The sequence below is a fragment of the Pelobates fuscus genome, chromosome 3 (genome assembly GCF_036172605.1).
Source record: "Pelobates fuscus isolate aPelFus1 chromosome 3, aPelFus1.pri, whole genome shotgun sequence".
In the NCBI taxonomy this organism is placed as follows: domain Eukaryota; kingdom Metazoa; phylum Chordata; class Amphibia; order Anura; family Pelobatidae; genus Pelobates; species Pelobates fuscus.
This window is the reverse complement of record NC_086319.1, coordinates 161,741,808-161,760,404: the sequence shown is the minus strand read 5'-3', so window position 1 is coordinate 161,760,404 and position 18,597 is coordinate 161,741,808. Positions and strand designations below refer to the sequence as shown.

At 44.8% G+C, this 18,597-nt stretch overlaps 1 protein-coding gene across 5 annotated transcripts in view; it reads left to right on the top strand.

Annotated features, from left to right (window-relative positions):
* The window catches only part of LOC134602585 (uncharacterized), a 128,992-nt gene that overhangs the window by 47,633 nt on the left and 62,762 nt on the right, over positions 1-18,597 (top strand). For all 5 annotated transcript variants that reach the window (XM_063447602.1, XM_063447601.1, XM_063447600.1 and 2 more), the window contains 3 exons: positions 1,938-2,004; positions 11,547-11,641; positions 18,236-18,364. In XM_063447602.1, the coding sequence (XP_063303672.1) occupies positions 1,938-2,004; positions 11,547-11,641; positions 18,236-18,364 (291 nt within the window). The remainder of the gene's footprint in view (positions 1-1,937; positions 2,005-11,546; positions 11,642-18,235; positions 18,365-18,597) is intronic.

Here is an 18,597-nt window from a genome sequence, read left to right as displayed (position 1 = left end):
CACTTCCTTAATTCCAACTCTCTCCTTGACCCTCTTCAGTCTGGCTTCCGCCCTCTCCACTCTACTGAGACCGCTCTTATCAAAGTGACTAATGACCTAATCTCCGCTAAATCCAAAGGTCACTACTCCATATTAATTCTCCTTGACCTCTCTGCTGCCTTTGACACAGTTGATCATTCTCTCCTCCTTCAAACTCTTCAATCACTCGGTCTCTGTGACTCTGTCCTCTCTTGGTTTTCCTCCTATCTCTCCCAACGCTCATTTAGTGTCTCCTTTTCCAAGGATACCTCCTCCCCTCGCCCTGTCTCGGTTGGAGTTCCCCAAGGCTCTGTCCTTGGTCCCCTTCTATTTTCTCTTTATACTGCCTCTCTTGGAAAACTTATTGCCTCTTTTGGATTCAACTACCACCTGTACGCTGATGACACTCAGATATACCTCTCCTCACCGGACCTCTCCCCGGCCGTCCTGCAACGTGTCACTGCTTGCCTCTCTTCCATCTCTGACTGGATGTCGTCACGCTTTCTCAAACTTAACCTCTCTAAAACTGAACTCCTTGTCTTTCCTCCTCCTAATACTGATCCTCCTCTCTCACTCTCCCTTCAAGTCAGTGATATCCACATGAGTCCATCCCTACAAGCGCGCTGTCTTGGCGTCATACTTGACTCTGGTCTCACCTTTGAGTCTCACATCCAGTTTGTTGCCAAGTCCTGTAGGTTCCAACTCAAAAACATAGCCCGCATCCGCCCCTTTCTTACGCAAGATGCTACCAAGGAGCTTGTCCATGCTCTAGTAATTTCCCGCATGGATTACTGTAACCCTCTCCTGATTGGTCTCCCCAAAAGCCGTACTGCCCCGCTACAGTCTGTAATGAATGCTGCAGCTAGACTGATTTTCCTATCCAGTCGGTCCTCTCACACCTCGCCCCTCTGCCAGTCCTTACATTGGCTCCCTGTATCCTATAGGAGTCAATTCAAAGTGCTAACCCATACATTTAAAGCACTGAACAATTCCAGCCCCTCTTATATCTCTTCACTGATCCAGAGGTATGCCCCTCCTCGTACCCTCCGCTCTGCCCGCGACCACCTCCTGACCGCTGCTCGCACCCGTACGGCCAACTCACGCTTGCAGGACTTCTCACGGGCGGCTCCTCTCCTATGGAATAACTTGCCTACTGCCATCAGACTCTCCCCTAGTCTTCAATCATTTAAGAAGGGCCTTAAATCCCATCTCTTCAGGAAAGCGTATGGCCTCCCAGAGTAATCTCTCCCTTACATACCTGTCCCTATGGGATAGTGCTTTGCTCTCTCCTCCAGCTCTGCTTCACTCCTACTTGATATTTCCTATCCTAATGTTTCTAATACCCCACCTCCTATAGACTGTAAGCTCATTTGAGCAGGGTCCTTCAACCTATTATTCCTGTAAGTTTTCTTGTAATTGTCTTATTTATTGTTACATCCCCCCCCTCTCAAAATATTGTAAAGCGCTACGGAATCTGTTGGCGCTATATAAATGGCAATAATAATAATAATAATAATGACATTCCAGTATATGCCTTTCCTCATCTATTCAATCCACCACTAGAGAGCGTTCTGTGCTTTTGAAATGTTTCAGACATGCAAAAACAACTTTCTTTTCATTAAGAACCGAATGTGATCTATATATTATACTGTTACATTTGCTAATATCACATCTTCCTGTATCCTTCTTCGTACTTGGAAAATGTGTGGATCTGACTGCAGCTCTGTGATGTTTCCCTTTTTTTTCTCAGAGTGGTCACTAATTTTGAAGTATGAAACATGCTATAAAGGTGTAGTTTGAAGATTAAGAGAGCTGTGTAACCGCGGCTTGAGATTGAGACGGACAGGAAAAAAACAAAGTAGAAATTAACCAAACAAAGTAGAACTAAACTTTCTGACTCAGGGATTTTTACTTTACAGTTCGGTGGTCAGACCAATCCCGGACAGGTTCATCAGTCTTTTGGAGGTGTTGGCAGGAACTTGGCAGGTGAGCAAGCTTGATGGGCTAAGATTTATGGTCACCTAATATGCCACAATAATCTGCTTGCAATAAACATTGGTGCATTTCAGCAATGGTAGGTAAGTCTACATATTCTTCCATGAAAGTAGAATTTCAAATATACAGTCTATATAGACTATCCAATTATTCTCCAAATAGATTGACGCAGATAGTAGAAAGAATGCAGCTTTTGAATTTAATGCATTAAATTCCAGTTATGCCCTCTGACATTATACTGAACTGAAGGCTAAAAACACTCACACTTGATTTTAGTCTATGTGCATCTTGAGTGAGCTAGTTTAAAGGGACACTATAGTCACCAGAACAGCTATAGCTTAATGTAGTTGTTCTGGTGCGTATAGTAGTCAGTCTCTGTAGGCATTTTAATGTAAACACTGTCTTTTCACATGTATACATTGCTCCCTAGTAACACCCCTAGTGGCAGTCATTCAGACTGCCAGTAGGGGGGCTTCCTGTGACATTGCTGCGCAATGTGCAGCACTGGCGTTCAGCGTCTCCATGCTCTGCATGGAGAAATTTAACTGTCCTCACAGACATGCATTGTTTCAAGGAGGAGATGCTAATTTTCGCAGTATTTCCCAATACTTTACTATGGGAAAGCATTGGATTGGCTGAGATTGTCAATTCTGATGATCTGAGCGAAGGGGACGGGGCCAGCACCAGTAGACATGTGGGGGGCAAGGGAAGCCGGCCACCTAAATGGTATTTTTTTTTTTTGTCAATCTTTGTTTTTATTGAGGCATAAGATGGTTCGGTACAGAAAGAAAAACAAGGGGTTAATGCATGAATGACGCAAGACATGTATAACTGATTGTACAATGGTTACATGTAATCCCTAGAATAGCAGCCTCATTTTATAAACGGTACAACAGTAGTATTATACAAGCTAAACAGGTTATTTGTTATTTAATATTTTGTCGTTGGCCTAGTGCTGAGAGTACAAGATACGGATCATATGATCCGAATGGTAGCATGCAGACTAATTACCATAGCAAAGAGTATGTGTATTTGTTGAGATCAGATATCATTTGTCGCTTTAACATTTGTCGCTTTAACTTTTGTCGCTCTAACATTTGTCGCTCTAACATTTGTCGCTTTTACATTTGTCGCTTTTACATTTGTCGCTTTTACATTCGTCGCTTTAACATTCGTCGCTTTAACATTTGTCTCTTTAACATTCGTCGCTTTGTCCGTAGTCGCTTTAACATGTGTCGCTGTAACATGTGTCGCTGTAACCCGTGTAGCTTTAAGATTTGTCGCTCTAACATTTGTCGCTCTAACTTTTGTCGCTCTAACTTTTGTCGCTCTAACATTTGTCGCTCTAACATTTGTCACTCTAATAGTTGTCGCTCTAACATTTGTCGCTTTGTCGCTCTAACTTTTGTCGCTTTAACATTCGTCACATTAACGTCAAACTTTTTAGTAGTATCAGAGCTTAAAATAAAATAATAATAACAACATAAAGTCATACGAGTAGGCAAAATGGGAGGCATATGCACAAGTGGGAGTCCAGTAAGGAGAGTCCATGGGGGTCATTCAGGCTAGAGCCCTGCGGCTATCAGCTAAGAGTCGTGATGGTGGGGCCGCCAGTTAGTGGGGTCTGTTCAGCCAATACCTCTGCTGGGCACGGTGGGGAAGTTGGCACCGTCGTGAAGAATGAGCCACCGGGGTACGGCATGGTGCGAGTTGGCGTCGGCCGTCGGCCGGCCCCAGGTCATTATGAAGGCCTTCACCAGTTTCCCACCGACACGGTTACTCAGAGAGGCCGGGTCGTCCCTTCGTCGGGCGCCATGCTGGGCTCGGGTGTTCTGCCGCCGCCTGCGGCGGGCGAGCCTCCGGCGGTGTGGTTGGTGTCTTGGAGTCGGACTCCATGCGGTCTTCAGCCTGGGAAGGCGTTGTAGACGGCCTATGGTAGAGGCTTCTGGTAAGTGAGTGAGTAGTCGGGCGGTTTGTCGCAGTGTGACAGTACTTCGCCCCCGCTGTTGCAGGTGAAGCTTTGGGCCTTGAGGTGAGACTTTGGGCCTGACTGGGACACTGCTGGCTGAGTTAGGCCTATTGGTTCGAGTTTGAGGCACCTTTGGCTTGTGGGGTCGCAGTTGTCCCTTCTCGCCGTCCGCCTTAGCCTGGCGTGTGTCATGCCACTGCCATGTATGAGGTCTGTGAGTGAGAGGTTGCTCGCTGAGTCGCCGTGAATCAGGCCGTTGGTGGTGTGAGGCCTCGGCCCTCAGGTGGGTCTGGGCTGGACGGGACATTAGTACCTCCAGTTTGCGCCAAAAGCTTTGGAGAATTCTGTCCATTCTCGCCTCATATCCCAGCTCGCTCCGTGCCCCCTCAGGCTTCCACGTGGCCGGCGTTCCCCCAGCTGTCTTGCTGCCGGTCTGGGCTCCCGTATATGGGTTGGATGTAGTCCCATGCTGTGTGCGGTGGACCGGGATATCCCCCCCGGCTCTGTGGGGGGGGAACGGGACTTTGTGAGGACCCGTTAGTAGGGGAGGAGAGGGACGGGAGATCGGCCGATTCTCCCGCCCGCAGCCCCCGCTAGGCCGCAGCTGTTCCACCCGGCTTTTTCCTGTCAGCGTCTCGGCTTTCCGCTTCGGGACTTTCCAGCCGACGTCTGCGGCAGATGGGTACCCGTTTGGAGCATGATGTGAGCGGCAGGAGTCCCAGCAAATCGCTTGACATCGTAGGTTAGTAGGGAGCTCCTGCATGCTGCGACCGTCCGCCATGCCGGTCAAGCCCCGCCCCCTAAATGGTATTTTTAACACTACTGGGTCAGGAATACATATTTGTATACAAAATCGTATAATATTCCTTTAAGTGGTTATTCCTCCTTATGTAAAGCACAATATATTATGTAAAATTGTTAAAAATTACTATTATAATTTTTAATTTTTTTTTACTGCGAAGGGTCTTTCTAAGCATCAACACCACTTAATTTTACTGATGTTCTTATGGTGCAAAAACCCAGTCCATGAGAGTTTTAGTCTACAATAGCATTACATAGCAAGTCTCTTTTTTAAGGGCGCATAATTAAAAATGTCGCCTCAACTAATACAGCCCTAAAGCATGAACATTTTGTTTTTGGATACAAATTTTTAAATCCCAATGAAGTCACCCATGTTTATGAGAATTTTGCAAATGGGTATTTATCTCAGTGTTTCATTTGATTAAACAATGTTCATCATTAGCAAAGTAAATGGTGGACAAACAGGGTGTGTCTTCATTAACTGCTTAGGCTAGTTCCACAGCTAATAAATGGAATGGTTTTAGGGTCCAGAAGATGTGTGCAAATTTTAGTAAATGCATATGGTTGTTTTTTGTTTGTTGTTTTACAGTGATTACTTGTATGCCTTTGCCTTCAATTGCTTTAGAACATTTTTATTTTCTTAGAAACAGAAAATTGTAATATTTTTATCCCCTGCTGTGCAATTTCTGATCACTAATCATGAAATAGATTCTATCTGAATTCTGATTGGTTGAAAACATGGATGTTGGGAGCAGGGGGAATGAATCTCCACCAGATACTCTTATTATGGGGGAGGGTATCTAATGGCGTTGCTGCTTAAAAAATATAAGAAAAACAAAACATATTTTAAAGGAATTAGTTATCTCCATATAGCTTTTTTTTTTTTTTTTTTTTTTTTTTATATTCTTTATTTTTGTTGTGCACGAAAGAACATATGCATGTTAGCAATGCCACAATAGTAATCACATGCAATTTGTAAACAATTATTAGTTAACAGTTACATGGCATTCTGAGTGTCGCACAATTTTTTAAAGGTGTATAGAAGCTAAATACAAGCTGGTTAGTTACAGGCTTAGAACATTAAGACATGTAGCGTTCCTTAGGAGCAGAAGGGTTAATATAGGCATACATAAAGATTTCAACTAGCAGGGTCATTTTTAGCAGACACAGCTATATTCAGCTGAGCTCCTTAACAATTTGGGGAGAGACTAGCTAGCAGTGCAAAACATAATATTTTCCAAGAAACTAGTTAGCCTTGGATGAGTCCCATAATAAGTGTTCATTGTTGTCTGGGGTATACTCAAGTGACTCTAGAGTGTCCTGCTGCCCGGTACAGTCCATATGCTTGGTAAGTGGTCGTGGTAAAGGCACCTTGGGTTCGTCATTGGGATTCTGCAGGCTGCCGCCATACACTTGGTTCAGTGATAGTCTCTATCAGCCGATGCCTTCTCTTGTGGGACAGTGAGTGGTGGTTGGTGTGATGTTGAAGGCCGCGGTGGCAGTGCGCAGTGTGGTGACATCCTTCCAGCCCCAGGCTGTTTTGTAGGCCTGCATCTCGGTGCCACGAACTCGAAGACTACTGGAGCTTGAGTTGCTTCCCCTCTCGGGGGCAATGGAGGGCCTGCTGGTCTTTGGCCGCTTGCGGCGATAACGCCTCCTTGCCTGTGGACGATGCGTCCGGGGTTTCTCCCTTTTGGCCTTCAGCCCGGGTGGGCTCTGTGGTGTGGGGGTGTGTGGGTTGCCTGTCGCTATGCCCGAGGGTTCCCCTCCCTGCCCCTGCCGCCAGCTGCCTCTCTTACCCGCCGTCTGTGCAGGTTCCTGAGTGCTTTGTGCTGCTCTTATGCGGTCGTTGAGTTGTGCCCAGAAACGGCTGAATATCGCGTTCAGGCGCCGAGCTGTGTCTCGTCGGATCAACTTTAGCTGTAGCTCATTATTTGCAGTCAGCGTGTCGGCTGTCGCCATCTTGGAGGAGCTGTGTGGGTGCTGGCGTTGCTTTATCTCCGCCTCGCTTCCCCGTATAGCTGGTGGATGCGAACACCCTTTGCAGACCGGGATGACCCCCGCCGGTCCAAAGGGGGGGGGGTAGGAGGTGAGTAGCGTGGGGGTTCCATGCACTGGGTTCCCCGCGAGGAGAGCGGCCGCCTCTCCCCTACAGGGTCTCAAGTAGGCCTCAAGTTGCTGGTGCCGGTTCCCGGTAGGCAGTGGGTTAACGGCTGGTATCCTTCGCTTTGTCCGGGTGTCCCCCACGTTTCTATCACCCTCCAGGTGCTGTACGTGCTTGTTTTTTGGGGCTTTTGCCCCAAATTGTGCCATTGCGTTCAGGAGCTCTGTAGCAGCACGTCCATGCAGCCCAGAAGCCAGGCTCCGCCCCCCTCCATATAGCTTTTAAAACAATTTCAGACAGAAATAATTTTTTTGTGACAACATTTGATATTTATGTATAATAAAAGGTGAGGTTAGGTACCCTAAATCAGACCAATATTTATTTTATTTTACCTATAGAAAATTGCATAATTTAATGTATCCCCCTCCTCCCCCAATTTTGTTTGGTTCCTACACCAATGACTGAAAATATAAGTAGACATTCACAAAACCGACATTAATTTAAAATGTGTGGCGGTATATCCATGAGAAGCTGGGTTGCTTCCACCTAGCTTGTCTCCTTCCCTGGTTTAGAAGCTCCAGAGTGATTATGCTCTTTTGCAGAGAGTACTGCTGTCTCACCCAAGCACTAGTTAAGAATTAGTGAAGGATGAAAATTAACTGTTTACTGAGGCAAAATTTTCACCTTACATACCTGGGGACTCCACAGGAGGTCCCCAGGGAGAACATTGCGACATACCCAGCTACTTGGTGTCTGTGTCTGAGCTGGTAATCTGAGTCTTGGTCACAGCTTTCTTGGAGCCTTTCTTAGGAGCTGGAGCGTACTTGGCTGATTCGGGCATGATGGGCTATTATCGCTTTCCACAATACAGGTAAAACTGACTATCGTCCGGACATCTCAGCACCGTGTTTTAAATAAACAACAATAAAACATGTTTACTGTGCCCACGTCCCCACAACAGTGCCATCCCCGGACAAGTTTCTCTAGAGCGCCCATACTGTCTAAAACAGCCCAAATCGGATGTGGCTACCTCAAATTAGGTGGAGATACAAAGTTTAGCGGAGAAAGTTAAGACTAGCCCCTGATCTGGCACAAAGCTCCAGAGTGTAAGAAATTATGACCCTCTTACAAGGTTATTCTTTTAAGGAATGTGTGACAAATAAGACACAAATATAAGTGTATAAAATAAATGTATTGTTAATATTGATTTAGCATACTTTTACAGATTTTAAAAGGATATACGAAATACACAATATAACCATATCCAATCCAAAACCAAAAGATACATAGTAAAAGGGCAAAACATTTAAATTAAGTCTACTTCTACTTCTTTGGATTTCATTTCTACCTCTACTTCTACTTGCACCTTCATCTTTGGTAGTCTGGGACAGTCTCTATCAGTTCACCATGGCACCTCTGCTTTGCTGCGCTGTCCTCCCCAAAAGAGAGAAAGAGAGCCCAAGAGACTGACCTCCTTGGCTGTTGACCTTTTAAAGACTGATTCTTGGAGTCCTTAACTACATGTCCCAGAATCCCATTCTGTGCAGTGCATATAAAGTACAACAAGATTGTAAAGACATTACCGCAAAAACATGCATGTCATGAAAGGTTGTCAGCACATGTCAAAATTACAGCACCATTTTATAATATTTGTAGCGACATCCTATGTACTATGACAAAATGTACATGAACTAAAAGAAGTGGAAGGCAAGAATCCCTAAGATGGTATGGTTATCAAACACAGAGTAGTACCACATTGGCATATCTCTAACAAGGAAGTAGTGAGTACTTATAAGAATAATTATTTGAGTATACAAGTGATGTATGAAAGCAAGCACTCTAAGTTTTTTTTTTTGTCAATCTTTCTTTTATTGAGACATTAAGATTACCGGGTACAGAATAAAGAAGGGAGAATGCGTTTTGTACAGAGTGGGAGCAAGATAACATAAGAAAACATCTCCTACGAGCGTCGGTCTCATTTTATATTAATAGAGTGAAGTACAATTATAATAACAAGTTAAACGGTCAGTAAAAAATGGATATTAACTGAGCTGGCAGTCGTATTCGCTGGTAGATCAGTAGTGTTATCCCAAGCAACAGCATTACCAGGAGAGTCATTATTACAGGTCAGACCAGCTAAACAAGACAGGCATGTTGGCCTAGGTTAAATGTGACCTCGCTGATATAACAGTAAGAATATGACAAGCCTTTTCATTGCCAGTAGCATTAGTATTACAGGCCAGACAGCTAGGCAAGCCAATCAACAAAGGTTTGTGTGAGTAAGTTAAATGTGGCCATGGCGGTAGAACTAGAGCTCTAGCAGCATCGTTACCAGGAACACTATTATCACAGACTAAACAAGCTAAGCAAGCTAAACAGGGAAGGGTCGTTTAACCCAGTTGAGTGGGACCACACTGAAATAACAGTAGTTTCACCCCTAGCAACATTGTTCCCAGTAGTACCATTATGACAGGCTAGACAAGCTAATCAAGCTAAACAATATAGGCATAAACCAAAGTAAGGAATTAAACTGAGTCAGATTAAAGGTAAGGTTGGCGACTCTAAGTGGCCACACAAGTACAACAGCGTTAAATCATTCCAAATCCAGTTCGGTGACTAGGCTGGTGGCTGGGGTGTGGGTTGTTGAGACACCTCACCCGATACCGCTAGGGTCCTTCTGGAGGCAAGCCACCCCGTGGCCCGGCGCGGTGCTCTCAGCATCGTGTCTGCCCGGATTCTCCTGATTCCCTACTCTCCGCCAGCCTTTTCTGGGTGTTTGGTGTCTGGGGACCGTGTGTCTTCGGCCCGAGGCCTTAGTAGGGTTTCTAGCCACATGTCCATTGACCCCATCAACAGGGTCGTGGGCCCAAGGAGTTGCCAGTGCTCGGCTGTCCCCTCGGGTGTATGGGTGGCGAGGGAGGGTTACCTCTTGACGAACCCCCAGCTCGGAAGAAGAGCGTGTGGCCCCTTCGGTGACTAGGTGCGTTTGGCGGGTTGTCCGGGATCTGCTCCGGAGCTTGCTTGGGTCGGGTCCTGCCTCCGCCCCGTGTTCTCCGACCTGGTTTGGTGAGGCCTCACTTTGGCTCCATGTGGGACCCAGCTGTAGAACTCTGTCAGGGTCTGCTGGTGCCGCCGGGTGGCAGACATGTCGGACAGTCTGGCGGGGGTTATTCTTGGGTGTGGGGACGTGAGTGCTGGGTTCCGGTGAACTCGTGGGCCCAGACGATGCTTAGCAATGTTTCCGTTGGGAGGCCGCCTTTGCTTTCCGTGGGGGGATCACCCACATACGGCGCCGTGTAGCTGGGCGGATCCAGGCTGCCAGCTCTCTTATCTCTCGCTTGTAGGGCTGCCTCTGGGTGTTGTGCCCCCTCCACAGGCGTGTGCTTAGCTGGTGGAGGAACTCCAGGGCATCCCTGGGTGGCTCAATGAGTGTGTGTTTGGTCTTGGGTTGCGTCTGTGCCTCCAGTCTAGTGAGGCCTAGTCGGTCTCGCTTAGTTGTGGGTGGTGTCGCTTGGTCTGACCCCTGCGAGGACCGGGATGACCCCCGCCGGTCCAAAGGGGGGGGGGTAGCAGGGCTGAGGTGAAGTCTGGATCGTGAGCGCATTCTGCGCCAGGGGATCGGCCGCCTCCCCCGGGCCTCAGGCTCCGCACCTGTTTAGGCCATATGGCCGTTGTAGGCATTTCAGTGTCCCTCCGGTGCCGGACTGGTATCGTTTTGTTCGTGAGGTTGCGCTGGGTCCGTTTTCAAGCACCGTGGGCCGCTGTGGTTACCGTGTCGGTCAAAATCAGCGTGGTTATGCTCCGTAGTGAGAGAGCTCTCGAAGTGTGCGACCGGCCATCTTGGCTGTCAGGCCCTGCCCCCCAAGCACTCTAAGTTTAGTATCTGCACAGCACTTGCTCTAAAGTGGAGTATGACTTAATGATTGGGGGTATTTAAGTTAAGAAAACCGAGTGTGGTATCTAGATTAAAGGTGAGCAGGCTAGGGTATGCAGAAATAGAATCTTAATAGCCATGTATTAACCATAGTGTAATACCACAGTGATATATGAGTAACAATGAAACAGGGAGTAATTCTAAGTATAGTTAAATGCCTGGGGTTGAAAAGGAAGCAAACTGAGCATGGTATCTGCACAACGCTCGCTCTAAAGGTGTAAAGGCTAAGATATGCTTAAATATACGCTTGATAGCCCTTGTGTATGAGAAATAAAAACATAAAAAATGCAAAGAAAGTATATACAATATCAGCCTTTTGAAGTTTCCATGGCCTGGCGTTCCAGACGGCGATTAACACATTGATGCATGCTAAAATATGGGGTAGCCCAATAGTGTGGTTACTTCCTGTCTTATCATTTATATATAAACTTGTAGGTCATCATTCATCACCCTGCTTGCCACTCCTAGCTGTAAATTCCTTTAAATAACTGTGTATCTCCGTTCCTTAGGCCCAAATCTACACCCACCCTGCAACAAGAACATCATTTAATTTGACTTGGCTAAGTTAGAATTGTTTGCAAATGGATCTCAAGACGAACACGTCTTGTCAGTCAACCTGTAGCTCCACCCCTAAATGTGTTATTTTTTTAAATTATTTTTTTAGACAAACTAGTCAAGCCCATTACTTATGTATAATCATTATAATAGTGTTTCTTTATCTCCAGATTGTCTAAGCCGCCTGGGTGAGAAGCCACTGTTTATCTCAGCGTTGGGACAAGATGAACACGCAGAATCACTCATCCAGTATTGTGGTCATATGGTAAGTTTTCATTTTAAATTTTTTGTGTGAACATTTACAGAAGTGGAAGTGATTCCTGGATAATCTTGTCCACTGAAAAAAAAGATTGTTGCACACCACAGTATTATGAAAATATTTCTTTATTAGTGTCACAAAATATAAAATATGTAGTCCAATATACACTTAAACCCTATAGCATAGACCAGTGATGGTAAACCTTTTTGAGCCCGAGTGCCCAAACCGCAATACATGCCTTTTTTTTTTCCCTCAAAGTGCCAACACGGCAATTAAACCTGAATACTGAGGTTTAAGTTTAGAAAAAACAACTCATACAGTTGTCCAAACTAATTCTCCTCTTCTCTCCCTCCAAGCATCTTCCCTTCTCTACCCACAGCATCTCCTCTCCACCCAGCATCTCCTCTTCTCTCCCCCCAGCATCTCTCTTCTCTTCCTGCAGTATCTCCACTTCTCTCCCCAATATTTTCCCCTTCTCTCCCGTCAGCATCTTTTCTTCACTACCCCAGCATACTCCCCCCTCCCCTCTCCCCCAGTATATCCCCCTCTGCCTCCTAGCACTTAAATGATTTTTTTGGTGCGGGTGGGGGTTTGAAGTCCACCCAGGCTCCCTACCTGGTGGATCCGAGTCTTTCCCACTGCTGTGAGGGGGTGTGGGCGCCTGATTGATGTCATTATCTGTCTCCCTGCGGCATCAGCAGAGGGAGCAGTGCTGGAACAGCACGTAAGTCAGTGCTCTCTCGCGCCCACACCCCTCACAGCAGCGACCTCGCAGCCCTCCATCTCACCCACCCACCAGTGCCATCTTAACAACATTATGGGCCCCTGGGCAAAGCAGTGCACAGGGGGCCTTCCTAAACACAACTCACAGGAATAAAAATGTAAATTATAGATAAAGTTAGGCTTATATTTATTAGTATCTCCAACAAATGCAATACATACATGAAATACATGCACACAGACTGCTGAACACATTCAAACACGACTACTGAATACATACACACACTGACACACAAAGTCCACTGCATACATGCACACAGTCTGCTGAATACACACACAAACATACACACAGACTGCTGAATACGTACACACAGACTGCTGAATACGTACACACAGACTGCTGAATACGTACATACAGTCCGCTAAATACACAGACAGACTGCTGAATACACACACAGACAGACTTCTGAATACACAAACACACACACAGAATGCTGAGTATACACACACACAGAATTCTGAGTACACACAGTCTGCTGAATACATACACACATACTGCATTGAGGGGTGCAGTGTATGTGTTTTTCTGTACGGGTGCGGAGTGCTGTGTGTGTGTGTAGTTCTGTGTGTGTGTGTAGTTCTGTGTGTCTGTGGGGGTGCTGTGTGTGTGTGGGGTGCTCTGTGTATGTAGGGAGGGTGCTGTGTGTGTGTGGGGGGGGATGCTGTGTGAGAGGGGTGTTGTGTGTGTGGGGGGGGTGGGTGCTGTGTGTGTGTGTGGGGGGTGCGGCGTGTGTGTGTGTGTGTGGGGGGGGGGGGGGGTGTTGCAAATATATTAATAAAATCTTTTCCCCTCCTTTATCTTACCTTTGGTGAAGGAGGGGGGCACAAAGCCAGGCCTGGTGGTCCGGTGTTGGTAAGTATGTAGGACAGGAGAGCTGCTTCTCAGATCCCTCCCCTGCTTCCGGGTCCTCCCGACTCGAAAGCAGAGTAGGTGCCTGCCATTTTGGGCAAAGGGTGCCTACTCTGCATTGCAGCCGACCGGCACCAGCGGCCCCCTCCCCCGGCGACCTATGGCCGCGTGCCCACAGAGAGGGCCCAGTATGCCATAGATTTGCCATCACTGGCATAGACTAACAGGTATCACTAGCAAATACATTTATGCCAGAATATTGCTTTCCCATAGTACATTCTATAGTAACAGTCATATAGTCAGAAAATATAAGTATAAAGTGTAACATACCAAGGAGGCACTGCACCCTAACATTTTGTTTGAATAAGCTTTTCTCAAAGGGTCAATACTCTAGAACAGTGGTTCCCAAACTAGTTCTCATGGCCCACCAACAATCCATGATTTATGTATTTCACTTTCTTATTTCAATGGAGGTACTGAGAAAACCTGGACTGTTGGTGGGCCTAGAGGACTGGTTTGTGAATCACTGCTCTATAAAAAATTACACCTTATTTAGAAGACAAAATGCCAACACTTGCGGTGATCCTGCCCATTCCAAAACTCGTGCTCTGTCAATGTCATACGTGTATCAGGATCAATGGGGTGATTGCGTAGTTGGTTCTATGCCTTCATCATGACAATGGGTACCGCTACCACATGTGCATACATAGTGAATAAAAAAACAATTGTATTTAGGAACTAGGTTGCAAAGTTAGGAGAGGAGTCTAGAGGTTAATCAGTTCAAATGCTTCTCTATTAGAAGCATTTGATTGAACCTCCGAGATAGAAGAAGTAATACAGTGTGATAAAATAGAGAAGAATATGTCTGATGCTGGTTTCCTGGTAAGTTTATTCTTATTTTATAGGTTTTGGAACAGGTGGACGTTACTAGTGTCCAATGGGGCATTATAAATGACATAAAAGGAACAGCAAATCCCTCCCTCCCCCCACGTAACTCATGTCGTTCAACATCCGAATACCCACCTTAAATACAGTCTCACGTCAATCTACTAGCTCAGTAAGACTACACACACATTTAATGCAATGCTCGAATCTAACTTGTGATTTCATACATACGGTCTCATTGAATTACTTAATTAATTCCCGCCATAACTAGCAACACTGCAACAACTGCGCCTATCCTCTTCGTCAGGTTATTTCCTGTTAATTCTACTTGGTTGAATTTTGAATATTGTTTTAGATTTTGGTTTTTAGTTGACCAACTTGAATAAGTGTTGAGTAACTACCTTGCCATGACAGTTTATCAGTTAGCTTACTCACTTACTCTGTTTTGAAACTCAATTACTGTGTCATCTACTGTATTGTATTCATTCCATGAAAGTCTATATTGTGAAACTCAATTACTGTGTCATCTACTGTAATGTACCCAATATATGGAAATGCATATTGTGACACATTTTACTGTTCTATATTTCAATTGCAAAAATAAAAATCTTAAATTTAAAAAAAAAAAAAAAAGGAACCGCAAAAAAAGTTTAAATTTGCATGTAGTTGCATAATTAGAATGTTTACTTTGTGTTAATGTTTTTTCCTTTGGGTTACAAAAATGTACTTGACGTGTTAACCATTTATTAGTCTGTTTTTATGCTCTTAATATTCTCCCATTTGTCTTACCTTCTGCAGTAGTAAAACAGCTGGAGATAAGTACATCTAGCATAAAAACAACAAAGCACCATAAAGGCAGGTTCCACGACTGCTCCTAAAATACTTCAATTCACTGGGATAGTTACAATAAAATATATATATATACCTTTTATTAGTTAAATTCACTGCATGATTGGCACATACAAGGGAGAGCACAAAGTCTGATGTGTTATGTTCCCTAGAGGCACTTCATCAGAGCTCTTATTCTTATAGCAGGCGAAGTGGAAATTCATTTCTCGACCTGGTTATGAAGATCTGTTTCTCCTGCCATTTTCTTTGATTAATATTTTATGTCCTTATAATGTCTTCTATCTATCATGTCTGTATAATTGAGATTTATGGTCTTGCCCAGGAGTAAGCAGGTGTTGGATTCTTGGTTGTTGTTGAGATGAGCTGCTTCAATGGTGCTTTGCCATTTTTTATTTTTTATTTTTTTTTAATTTGACAATTTTTATTGTTTTCATTTTTTTAAGGGGGTACAGAAGAGAAAGGGGGAGGGGAACAAGCAATATTATTACGTTTTCAACATTCTTGAGGTTCAGGGAGGGTACAGAAGAGAAAGGGGAAGGGAAGTAGGGGAGCCCTACATTTCCACTGATGTGTTGCTCTCTTAATTTTCTTCTGTATGTGCCTGTGTTTGGTAGTGGGAAAGAGGCATGTTTAGCGAGGCATTGAGTTAAAGCGATTATCCATCTCATTTCCCCATGTTTGCGTTTTTGTATATGTAGGAATGCATGTAACTCGTGGTTTGTAAGTGTTTGCCTAGCCTCGTTGCGGTCCTTCGATGGTTGTGGCATTTCATGAGTGGTTTTGCGGGTAGTGCGTTTGGCAGTTGGGGATTTGGGACCCGGGGGGGGGGGGGGGCGGCAGTTTTGCGTGATATCATGGTGAAGTGAGTAGGGGGAGGGAGATGGGTCATGGAAGCAGTGGTTGGAGAGTTAGCGGTGGTTCAGTTGTATTGCGTGAGCTACCTTGTTGGGTATGGCTCGTCTTCGAGAAGTAGGGTGGACAAGGCGTTTCGTGCCCCTAGACATGAGGCATATTGCAGTAATTGGTTCATATTTGCGTGTCCTATGTGGTCGGTCTATGTTGGTCCCATAACTTTCAGGATTCGGACCAATGGGGGCCGTTACCGTTTGTTTTCCTAGCCATGATTTCATAATTTTGTTACTTTCTATAGTTGCAATGCATTGTTGGATTGTGGGGGGGGGGGGAGGGGGGTGTCCACAAGAGGTGCTTTGCCATTTTGAAGGTTGGTGAGTCATTGTGGCAATTGTGGTTCTACAGCATCTGAGGTCTTTTTGCACAGCCATGGTCTAGCCATTTGTTGAGGGCATTGGATAGATACATCAGAGACATTTTGTTCTCTGCCCTCCTACCTATCTTAAGTACTACGTGAGAAGAGCCTTATTGATTTCCATTTAGGAAAGTTTCCATAAATTCTGCCGTTTAGAATTTGGTTGCCTTTTTTTCCCCCTTTTATCAGATGTTTAATGTTGATATTACCAGATTGTTATCTGCTATGGATTGTCCAGGGATAAGGAAAATTAACCCATTATGGACCATGAACAAGAACTGGAAATGAGAATCAGGGATAAGGAACCAGGACACCAAGAGACTAGGGCGAGCACCAGAACAAACAAATAAACAAGACCAAGTGCAGTGCTTGGCTATTTATAGTCAGAGGGGGTCTGTGACTGGTTCCTACTCCATGCAGACAGAGTCCCCAAAGACTTTAAAAGAGGGGATGAGACTGGGCATCATCTTGGCTTTTCCTCAGTCCCTCCCCTCTACCTCTTTATTCCCTCCTTTAACAAATGTTGCGCACATCCTAAGTTGAGGCCGGCTGACATCAGAGAGAAGAGGGAGTGAGGAAGGAGCGGGCTTCTGAGCCCTCCGTGAGCTGCCTCCAGGACGCAGCAGGCACCCTTGGACAGGTGTCAGCCATGACAGGCTGAAAGGATGTACAAAGTAAAGTTTCCCTTTAACAAATAAAATATAAATAGACTAATAACATTTAGCAAATTGTTTAGCAAACATTTTTAATATACTGTATTTATCTTACCTTTGGTGAAGGAGGGGGGCACAAAGCCAGGCCTGGTGGTCCGGTGTTGGTAAGTATGTAGGACAGGAGAGCTGCTTCTCAGATCCCTCCCCTTTATAGTTTTCGCACAAAGAAAAATAATGTTTTGGAAAGTGCTGCATCATAAGCCTGCTTCAGTAGCCACACCCCTCAGTGCAGAAAAATACTTCCTTATAGAGTTACTCCAACCACCATGATGTCTTCAGTGATTTGAAGTGGTCATGGTAGTAGGAATCTGTAAGTCAGCTTGAAACGCTGCACATACAAAGATATTGGCACTTGTGTGCAGGTTGCCAAATGTCAATACTGTGCATATATTATGTCTGTTGTCAGCATGCACCTACCCTTCTTCCTCCTTACAATCATTTATTCATCCTTCCCTGCCTGCCCGCATTTAATTTCAAATCTTTTATTCTCCCTTCCATTTTTACCCCGACTCTATCCCTTTAAAATGTGCACATGCAGTCTGAGCTGGAAAATCAGTCCAATCACAGATTGTTGTGTGTGTTGGTTGCATGTAATGTGTGTGTCGCGTGTGCTAGCTGTATGAAAGGTGTGTGTGCTGGCTCTATACAATGTGTGCAGAACTCATTTATCACTCCCTTACAGTCCCAGGATTCATTGAGTCAGAGTGCATGCTGGGAATTCTGTTGGCTGCGATCTGACTCACTGTGTGGGAGTGACTACTATGGTCTGCACCTGCAGGAGGTGTAGGCCTTACACTCTCACCCTTGGCACCATTCCCCTCAGGGCAGCCTTGCCACTTGCCCATTGCAAATAATTTTTAAAACTATCTGCCTAGTACCTGCAACTGCATACTGCATTGGGCAGTATAATGTCCACATCCCTGTGTATTTCTAGTGACCTATTTGCCATGTCACATTTGCATTGAGTTTATGAATTCTCCTTTCTCCCCCATTACTTATTTTTTTGTCCCAGACTTCTATTTAACCGTATTAATCGTTGTTTCATGTTACAGCTTATTTTACAGTCTGTTTTTCTGTTTTTCAGTTTGCTTGTTTTCTCTCTTATTTTTGTATTCCTTTTTTGGATTGCAAAATGTTATCAATAAAAATAATAAAATGAAAATGAACAACCTAATTCATAACAATTGTTTTCAATGCAAAGACATTTTCACTTTGTAGATGACACACTGAGTGGAAAAACGCTATTTGTGTTACAGGACATGCGCGGTGTGGAACAGATGAAAGGTCAGAAAACAGCTACCTACTGCGCAGTGATCACAGACAGTGGGGAGCTGAGCCTTGGGCTGGGTGATATGGACATCCATCATCAAATAACAGAGACCTATGTAAGAAGTACAAGTTAAAGTGCTGCTGAATTAGTCAGGAAGATAGAATCTGTATTGAAATTATAATGCTGTCCTAATATATGCATGAGTCAAAGTACAGGTTGTTGTTTTTTTTTTTGTTTTTTTTTTTATTCTTTATTTAATCCCAGCTCATCGATATGAGAGGGACAGATCATTGTGTACATATAAACATTTTCAGACAGAAAATAACTTTTCTGTAAACTTATCACAAG